General features: G+C 32.1%; 1 protein-coding gene across 1 annotated transcript; it reads right to left on the bottom strand.

Moving 5' to 3' along the window:
* Positions 1-3,317: 3,317 nt before the first annotated feature.
* LOC18438791 (CASP-like protein 2B1) lies at positions 3,318-7,783 on the bottom strand. The gene is made up of 3 exons (XM_006848968.4): positions 6,927-7,783; positions 6,422-6,554; positions 3,318-3,973 (listed from the first exon to the last, which is right to left on the bottom strand). Exons 1-3 carry the CDS (start codon positions 7,148-7,150, stop codon positions 3,734-3,736), a joined length of 597 nt encoding a protein of 198 aa, XP_006849031.1. The 5' UTR covers positions 7,151-7,783; the 3' UTR covers positions 3,318-3,733.
* Between the last annotated feature and the right edge of the window lie 2,851 nt (positions 7,784-10,634).

Genomic DNA, 10,634 nt, shown 5'->3' on the forward strand with positions numbered 1-10,634 from the left:
TGGCCGCATAAAAACTGTCTATTATTTATTGAATAAGACACTATAGTTCACAAAATATTGTAATTGGAAGTCACAAGATAGAACATTAATGTTCACCAATTTTTATGTAAGTTATTTTAAATCAAGAAAATATGTGATATGCTTATTGAGGAGCATTATAAATAGGGTGTGGTTTTTATGAAGTTGCAACCTTAAACAATCCAATTAACGTGCACCTCCAAATTTTATTATAACATGTAATTTTGGTGTAAAATTTTTTTTTGGATTATTTGAAAATCTATTTTCATATCTAATTATAAAATTTTAAACTCCATAAATAGTTAAAATCAAGTAGATCTATAAACATATGAAAATCTTGAAAATGGACGGCCTAGATAATGTGTTGAAAGATGCAATATTTCTAGGACTCAAAATCTCCTTTTTTTTTTTTTTTTTTTCATATTTATACATCTCGATGTTGAGATGATCAATTAGAGGGTTTTTTGACATTAAAACAACATTTTCCAATAGATTTTTTAGGTGCATCTTTATTTCGACATTTTAATGGTGCAACCTTATATAAACTTTTTCCTTATAAATAACATGTTTCTATGAGTCCACGGACTAACATGTATAAATGTAGGCCCCTTAATAATTTATTTTTGATATAGAAGTTGATCTTAATTTATAGGGAATATATAATCTTTAACTTGACGATTATTAATCTATAAAAATAAATAAATTTAAAAAGTTAAAAATAATATTTTTTGAAAAAACTATTTGAACAATTGATTTTATTTTTTCTTTAGAGGAGTACTATAGATCTCCAAAACCGCATAATAACAGATGCCGGGCTTAGACAACAAAACAAGTTTCCCCATTATATGTCCAGTTTTGCGCACATGCCTGTAGCATTAAATTCTCATAAATGTTGCTTTTTATATTTTTTAAACAACGAATTCTTTATTGAATAAGACAATATAGTCAACAAAATATTGCAATTGGAAGTCACAAAGCTAGAACGTTAACGCTTTACCAATTTTTATGTAAGTTAGTTTGAATCAAGAAAATGTATAAAATAAAACCATTTATCTTTTAGAAAAAAGTTTATATAAGGTTGCAAAGATGCACCCAAAAATCCATTGAAAAATGTTGTTGTAATGTTGAAAACTCATCTAATTGATCATCTCTAGATTGAGATGTATAAATATGAGCAAAAAAAATAATCCTCTCGACATCGAGATGTATAAATATGAGAATATTTTTTTTTTTTTGAGTCCCAACAATAGTGCATCTTGTAAAACATTATTAAGACCGCCCATTTTCAAGATTTTCATTTGTTTATAGATCTACTTGATTTTAGCTATTTTATGGAGTTTAAATTTTTATAATTAGATATTAAAATATATTTTCAAATAATCTTAAGAATTTTTTACATCAAAATTACATGTTATGATAAAATTTGGATGTGCGCCTTAATTGGATCGTTTAAAGTTTCAACCGTATAGAAACTACACCCTATCTTTTATTTAAGGAGGCCACAATTATTTTCTGCTGTTAGATTTGGAATCAGCAGGATGAAAGTGTAGCATGGAACAAGCTCAAATTTTTTTAAAAAAAATCACGAACTTTGTAACTTACTCTAAGCTATGGGGTTTGACATTTGATCGCTAGGATTAGTTATGATCTCCTTGTTTTAAAGATAAATGGTCTTAGAGTATACAATCCCTTGAATCAAATATCATTTAACTAATATACTAAAATGACTTTAAATCACAAATTTAAAATTTTAATCGAGCAATATGTTAAACTAAATAAATTAAATTTAAATTATAACTATTTTTAATGCCAAAGGAAATGCATATAATTATTTATCCAAAAAAATAAATATATACAATCATCCACAAACTTCTCTTAAAATAAAATTAATTTCATTATGAATAAACTTATTTTAAATAAATTTTACTTTGCATGATGCATATTATTCCTAGTATTTCTTTTTAAAGGTGAAAATTTTATACCATAGTTTATATGTTTAGTATATGGCTACAACAATTCCGTTTTCGTCTAAGTATGGAACATCAAATATTGTATTTGAAATAATCCTTTGACTCTATACAATTTGACTATTTACCTTTGATACAAAGTGGTCACAATGACTTATAACCATCCAAATTGAAGTTTGATAGTTTGGATGTATCACACAGAGTTAAAAACAATTATTTTGAAGTTGAGCTTGAGCAATGAAATAATTGCAGCCACCTAATTTCACATCTAATAGTGAAGATTAATAAGACCTTCTTATATCAAATGTCAATGGTCTCATCTATACTTTTCCATTTCCAAATGCCAAAGTCTTTAAAGTTAATTAATAAATGACATTGACATAAATTGATAGCATACTGAATACATAGTTACAAATACATAATTATCTTTTCACAAACGGTGGAGAGATAGCATACTGAATACATAGTGCCGCATTCGTGGTTAAAAGTGGGTTCTTAAATTTTCCATCTTAAAAACTAATTATCGGTTCTCTGGTACAATATGCTCTCATGGGAGTATATTATACACATTTTATCACATTAAGTTAGGCAAAGTTACGGCATTTATTGCCACTGTGGCGGAGACCAGTGTTTTAAAACCACGATTTCTGATCCACATCGCTTGCCCGGAGAATCAACCGAGGTGGTATGGTCTTGAACCCCCAAAAATTTCAATTATATATATATATATATATATATATATATATATATATATATATATATATATATATATATATATATATAGTTGAAGTTTATCTAATGTTTTTTAAATCTCCTCTAAATCCCCACCCACCCTATAAACTTCATTTTTTAGGTTTTATTTTATAAATTTATTTTTAATAGTTTTTGCATTACCATGTAGATATGATCTAGATCACCAATCCAACAATATGATACGGGTTTGTGAGTATAAACTTGATACACCATATTGATCTAGGTATTAAAAATGGAAAGCTAGCTCATTCAAAATTCATCTCTAACACCCATTTAGTTACACATTTTGGAACAGGACGACACGTGAATGCACAAGTTGAGCAAGCCCATGCACTCAAATCCCATCCCTTCTCTTTTCTTGTTTGGTTATAAAGTTGCAACCTTATTTGTAGAAATAAGATTGTGACATTCTCTGCCATCCATTTTAATTAAATAGTATAAACGTGATACATGTTTCAAGATGTGCCAAAAAAGTATGACATCTTTAAACACAATACCAAATCTATACCATCGAAACAAAATAAATGATACCAACAATTTAAAATAGGGTTGCAACCTTATATAAACTTTTTCGTGTTATGCACTGCAAAAAGATCCCTATGCTATGCCAGTTGCTAGCATTTTTATCATTCCATAATCATTTGCCGGCAAAGAGTTACATAGTTCAAAAAAAAAAAAAAAATGTGGGACAAAAGGAGAAAGAAAACAAGTGTTTGTTTACATCTCAAAAAAGTTGCAAGCATTTTATACCCTTGAGAAAGAAAGAGCGATGGAATCAAACACAGATAAACAGAAGAGAGGGAAGATGGATAGAAAGCCTTCAAAGGCAAGAAGAACAGGATGGATAGAGAGAGGGTGGAGAGAGAGAGAGGTTGGGGGGATGAGAGAGAGAGAGAGGTGGGAAGTGTATAATAATTATTGAGAGAGAGAGAGAGGTGGGACGGGTATAATAATTATTGAGAGAGAGAGAGAGGTGGGAAGTGCATAATGATTATTTAGTAAGCCCCTTTCCCTTTGTTATAGAGCCTAAAGAGATTAAAAGCAGAGAGCCCCGATAGAGTGACCATGCTCAGGCTCACTACAAATGCACTAACAATCCCGTCCCCAACTTGGGTACAAAATTTTCCATAGAAATTGCAAATCTTCATCCATTGAACATCTTGTTGCCCCTTCTCAGCTATGGCAGCTGATTGCGTTGCTGCCGCGGCCGCTGCTAAGCTTGCATAAGCCATCACCTGTTTGTTTTTACACAAGACTCGAATTTCATCAAAGGTCACATAGATATATACTCACTACTCCAAGATTCTTTGGCTTTCATTACTATTTCCTTTAGTGTCTGTCCATTATTTACTTTTGTAAGGGTAGCATTGATCAATTGTTAAAGGCAAATAGGAAAATATTTTAGGAAAATTTATCAAAGTAATTCGATATGAACCATTTGACATCTGACCAACATTGTTTAATGTTATTCCAAGATATCCATGAAAAAGCACATGATAATAGGTTGGAATAATTGTAAATGTGTAACCTATTAAATAGCGGAGAAAATGGATATCTCATCTGGATTTTTAGAAAGGGTGAAGTTTTTATAAGACCTAAGCTTTATGAAAACAAAATAAAGATTTAGAAAGAATTTTCGGTAATAAAAATCTCTATGATGGATCTAAATCAATTTTCAACACTGATAATAACATTTGAAACTCAAAAAATGGTGTACATCTTATGGATTTATGAAAATTATTTTTAAAATGAAATAGACGGTCTAAACAATTTGTTATAATGCACACGACTTTTAGAGCTTAAATAATATGTTCAAGCTGAGGTGATCGATGTAAACGTTTTCCAACACTTGAATAGTAAATTTTCGATGAATTGTGACGTGCGGCTCTATTTATTTTGATAGACTATAGTCCTATCAAACCATGTTTCTTTCATAAATTTCTTAAATAAGGCCAAATTAAATCTTCGAAAAGGCCAGTTTTTAGGGTGCCCCATCTTGGTCACTGTTCCGTGTTTTAAATCACTGTCAGAAACACATTTAATGCTCTAGAGGATGTGCACCGTGTGGTTTTCACATCAATGACGAAATCACGGCCGGGTGGCCAACATTTACTACGCATCCTACTGCATGCTTGCCTGTGGCACAATTCTTGTATACTACATGCATTAATAGTTTAATACTTCCTTATATGATGTAGGTATCCGCGGTCCTGATTTAATAGACAGTGAAAATTTATGCCTTCCCTGCACCATTGCCCCATTTCCACCGTTCATCATTTAGACGGATAGCGAAGATTACATACGGGACACAAACAATATACTACATGTTAAGCTCGTGAACTTCGCCAAAATTTTCTTATAGAAAGCATCTTCATTCTCATCCGTGAATCACTCATATATAGGATTAGAGGCTAGTATTTTGCTTTTTTTTTTTTTTATTTGAATTTTTTAAACATTAACATGTAGCTAGGGGCTAATATTTACTAGTTTCTTTTGGGCTAGTATTTATTATTTTTTTATTTTAAAGTCAAACAATAACTGCATGCCAAAATATTTAATTTTGGTCTAAATCAATTTTATATGATTTTTCCTATACATGGCCAATCTTTTTATTTTTTCAAACTTGTATAAACCTTTTCTTTTAATTAAACTTTAAAAATAAGGCCTAGTTTGTACCAGGTTGCAATTTTAAACAATTAAATTAAGATGCACCTCCAAATTTTATCATAAATATAAATTTAATATAAAAAATTAGGGCAACGATTTCATGCAATAGGATGCATTATAGTATAATGCAACAACATTTTTAAAAATTTTATCATAAATATAAATTTAATATAAAAAATTAGGGCAACGATTTCATGCAATAGGATGCATTATAGTATAATGCAACAACACTTTTAAAAAATCATGTATGTGGTATTTGTATGACCCAAAAATTTTTACACACATTCTTGTCATCTCAATAATCAACTCCAAAAAAAAATAGTTCAATTTGAACTCTAGATATGATTAAAATAAATCCCTTCCAACAACGAATCTAGACCATTTATTTGGTGAATTTCAAGATCTTAACCTTTTCAAACTCCAAATCATTTTTTTCTTTTTTAATATTATTCATTTAATGATAGTAAAACCATCTAAAATAATTAAAAAAAAAAAAATCCTTTTAAAGCCTAAGTCTAAACATCTTATCAAAATGAACGGCCTATGTTAATTAGGCTAAAAAAAATACTTTCTAAACTTCGTTTTCATTTTTTTTTTGTGATTATTCATTAAAATAAAAATAGTGTATATTTCAAATTTTAGATCAAATAAATGGCTTTAACATAACTTTTAAAAGTTGTTGCACTATACTGTGATACAGCTTTTAAAAGTTGTTGCATTATACTAAGATACAACTGTTGCATGAAACCACTTATGCTTTGAAAATATGATTATTGGGTTTTCCCACATCAAAACAACTTTGTCTAACAGATTTATGAGGTGCACCTTAATTCTACATTTTAAAGAAGATGCAACATTATATAAACTTTTTTCTTAAAAGAATACATTTTATGACATATCATATGAGCTTCAATTGTCATTTATTACATAATATGCTAAGCGATTGGCATTTTGGATTGGTGATTTGAGAGAGCACCGAGCAGTGGTAGAGGGAGAAAAAGGTGGGATTTTATCACCTGATCGCAAGAGAAAATGGCCCAAGCCAGAGACTTATTGAAGAGGACACTTCCCTTGAGCATGCTCACAGCACATCGGAGGCCTTGGACCAAGGAATAAGAGGCCACTATCCCATTAATGATAACTAGGAACCTGCCATCAAAGAGGAACCATTACTTGACTAAGAAATGAGAGATTGAATGAAAAAATAAAAGGAACCATTACTTTTCATATTTTATTAAAAAAATTTTGTTTTATTTTTTTTGTTTTCTAATACTTGTTTTGACAGCCGGGACTTGTCCAATTGGGCCAATTGAACCAACCGATTTACCGGTTAATACTGAATAACCGCTTTTGACACCATGTCCGGTTACGGTTCAATTTTTATTTCTCTTTGAGAGAGCACCCAAAAGAAAAAAAAAGAAGAAGAAGAAAAAGACAAAAAAAAGAAAAAGAAAAAAAAGAAAGAAAAAGGAAAGAAAAAAAGAAAAGAAGGTTGGGGGGAGAGAGAGAGGGAGAGCCTACATAAGAGCTTTCATGTCAGTGAACTTGGCCTTCTTCTGAATGGAAAATATCTGCCTTGTCTGAGTATCAGTCCCCACAAGAACAGCAGCAAGCAACCCCAGCCCACTTATCACACACCTTAGCACAACCTCAGCCACTCTCACCCTCCTATCAACCACCCTCAATTTGCTTGAGTGATAAACAGGCACACTGCCAGGACTCATCCCAACTCCAACCCCACTCATCTTCACTAAGAATCTCAAACCCAACTAAGATCACAACCCCAAAAACCCCACAGCCCAAATGTCCTAAGAGCTCAACCCCAAACACCCCACAACCCAAATGCCCCTTTTGAATCTCAATGCCCAAGCTCCTTCTTTTTTATAGTCATATAGAGTAAAGGCCTATATACAATAACCCCACAATAATGCCTCATCGGTACCTAGTGTACCATCTACTCTCACTTGTCTTGGAGAGAGAGAGAGAGTAAAGCTCACCCTGCCCCACAAACGATGGCATTTAGGGTACCTTCAATTTGCTGCCCTAGGATAGGGTCTCTTTCTTGGGGTATGGGAGACCAAGGTGATGTTGTTAAACCCAAGGAAAGGAGGGGTTTTAATGCTTATTTAAGAGAATAGTAAAATTGATTGATGTTCATGACACCTAGCATTGATGGCCTGATTTCACGATCAGATTCCTCTTTTTCCTAATGAATAGTAGACATATTTTAGAGAGGGAAACACCAAAGAAATGTGGTTGGTGTTTTTTTTTGCTTTAGTACTTTTATCCTCTTTTACTTTCTTGACTTGTTAGCTCTTCCTCCTGACTTAGATGGGAAGGCAATTTACCGGAAAAAAAAAACAAAAAGAAGAGATACCAGGGTTGAGCTTGTGTTGAGTTGTTTTTTTTTCCAGATAACTAGAAAAGAAAAAATAAAAGTTTATATAATAAGATTGACAACTTAAAAGGTAGAATTAAGGTGCACTTCTAAAATCCTTCAAAAAATGTGTTTTGATATTGGAAAAACATTTAATTGATCATCTTGCCATTGAGAAGTATAGAGATGGATAAAAAAAGGAGATTTTAAATCTTAAAAATAATACATCTTGAAGTACATTAGTTAGACTATTTATTTTAAAAATTTTCATGAATTTGATTTAAACCATTTTTAAAGTTTAAAATTTTAGAATTTGATAGTTTAAAGTTGCAACCATATACAAGAATACAAAATTGTTTACTATGAGAGAAGATATTTTTGCTAAAGAGATCACATTTGCTAGTAGCTTTTAGATATTGAATTGGATGGTTTAGATTACGACACAAAATTCAAAATTTATTTTTTGAACTTTGTGTCAATAATTCATTTATCTGACTTTTGTAACGGTGGGTGGTGGGTTTTCTTGTTGGTAGTGGGTTGCTTTCCATGGTGGGGCGATGCTTTTTCAGTAGTGGACTGCCTTTTCTCACGCATAAAATCATTGTATGATTCTTTTTAACTTATTAGTGGATATGGTGTGAACTTGATAATCAAAGAAAGAAATAACCTCATGAAGCACACGTCTTGCTTGCGCACATAACTCCATTAATATTATCATTATTACGTCATGAAAGTCTTCATTTCTTCCTCTCCCTAATAGCTTGAATATCACAGGTGTCGTGTTATGGCATAAAAGCTCAAAGCATAAATTTGACAACTATAAGACAGCACCCGTTAAATTTAGCTTTGGGCTTTCATGCAATAACACAACACCTGCGATATTTATGCTATTAAGGGTTTAGTGGTTTTGGGTTTGTAGGGTTTAGAATTTAGAGCAAAGAAAAAAGAAATCGGACTTGGCTCAAGATAGTAGTAAGCGGATTTTCGGAACATTACGTCTCAAGTTTCATTTTTATGTAACCTCGTCAAACAAAAAAAAAAAAAAAAAACAGGAAAGAGATATATGAACTACTGTCTCGATAAACTGCTCAATATTAAGAGTGCTCGTCTTTGATTAGTCAATCACATTAAGTATTAAGGAAAGTATTGTTCTCTTATTAATGTCATAGTTGGGTGAGAAAGTGATATGTTCGAGCAATGATCTAATGCAATGGTTGTATTATAGTATAATGCAATGAAATTTTTAGAAAATCATGTTTGTGGTATTTGTATGACTCCAAATTTTACACACACACTCTCTTCATCTCAATAATCAATCCCTAAAAAAGAAAAATTAAATTTGAACACTAGATATGGTCAAAATGAGTCCTATGAAAAAATGAATCTAGACCATTCATTTTGTGAATTTCAATATCTTAGTTTTTATAAACTCAAAATCATTTTTTTCTTTTTTAAAATTGTTCATCTAATGATAATAAAGCCATACAAAAATTGGAAATGAAAAAATCCTTCTAAGGCCTAGATCCAAGCATCTCACCAAAATGAACGGCCTATGTTAATTGGGCTAAAAAATACTGTCTAGGTTGTGTTTTCAAATTTTTCCTTTTTGTAATTGTTCATTAGAATAAAAAGAGTGTATATTTCAAAATTTGGATCAAACATATGACTATAAGATGATTTTTTAAAGTTGTTGCATCATATTACTATACAACGATTGCATGAAATCATTGCTTGTGCTGTGATCCTCATGAGGTTGAAAATGTCCGTAGCCATGAGGGTCCACAGTGCAATTAACTGAATGAACTTTGATCCATAGAGAATGGGGAGCCATTGTTGGAGTCATGTTACATTCTGAATGGTCCACTCTCTCCTCACAGTCCAAGCAATTGGTTACATGGTCTTGACCCTTGAAACTCTGGACATTACATAACATGAATTCCAATGGTTACAATGATAACGAGTACTTTCCCAGCATATGGGTCATGTCAATTGGGTCAGGTCGAGCCTTGCGATTTGACCCAAGTCTGGTCTGAATCCAGACCCTACGCATTAAGTCTTGGTCCGTTTGATTGGGTTGGGTCCATGTCCGAGTCCAATATATGGAATTTTGGGTCATGTGGTGTCCGGGACTTGATCTGGCGTGACCCAACACGTATATTAAAATATGTATGATAAAAATCTATATTATATATATAAAATTTGAGTACCATTTTTTTTTTATATGTTTGCCCAAGCACGACTCGTCAGTCGGGCCTTGTTCCAATTGACCTACACCAATTGTAATTCAAATCTAATTGAGACCTAGTCAGGTCGGGTTCGAATCGGGGGCCATCAACCGTTGACAGCCCTTGATGGATGGCACAAATGCAGGATTATGAATACTTCCCCGATGGATGGCATAAATGCTCAATCAAAATGAGAGAAGGCACCATTGTACGGCCAAAGAACTTAAAAAAAAGAAATGGCATATGGTCCGAGTAAAAAAAGTGCAAGGGAGAGAGAACTAACAAGGGGATTTTTTATGTGAGAAAATTGGATACATGCCCTTCCGTTCCAATTTGTGATCTCATTTGTAGCCTACACAAAGTAGTTGAAAATTTCCACTCTTCTATCATGGGTTAACCTACATCCTACATGGAGTTAAAACAAAAGCATCTTGCTGCAAAAATAAGATGTGGATGAAACGAGGGCAATGAAATTAGAGGCCATGAAATCAAATCATGGAGGGTTGTATACCATAATAAATGTTCGATGTGGTGATATCCAAAATCACCTACACAAGAAAATCCCATGTTATGTGGGATTGAGATTGATATTAATAAGTTTTTTAAAAGAAATAGAAATCCAAAATG

This window comes from Amborella trichopoda, chromosome 10 (genome assembly GCF_054954075.1).
Source record: "Amborella trichopoda isolate Santa Cruz 75 chromosome 10, AtrichopodaSantaCruz75HAP2 v2.0, whole genome shotgun sequence".
NCBI classification, from domain to species: domain Eukaryota; kingdom Viridiplantae; phylum Streptophyta; class Magnoliopsida; order Amborellales; family Amborellaceae; genus Amborella; species Amborella trichopoda.

Excerpts from the sequence above, each read along its gene's own strand:
- LOC18438791 (XM_006848968.4), bottom strand. The coding sequence starts at position 7,150 with ATGAGTGGGGTTGGAGTTGGGATGAGTCCTGGCAGTGTGCCTGTTTAT. Across the intron at positions 6,555-6,926 it reads ACTGACATGAAAGCTCTTAT|GTTCCTAGTTATCATTAATG; the intron begins GTAGGCTCTCCC and ends CTTTGATGGCAG. Across the intron at positions 3,974-6,421 it reads CCATTTTCTCTTGCGATCAG|GTGATGGCTTATGCAAGCTT; the intron begins GTGATAAAATCC and ends AAAAACAAACAG.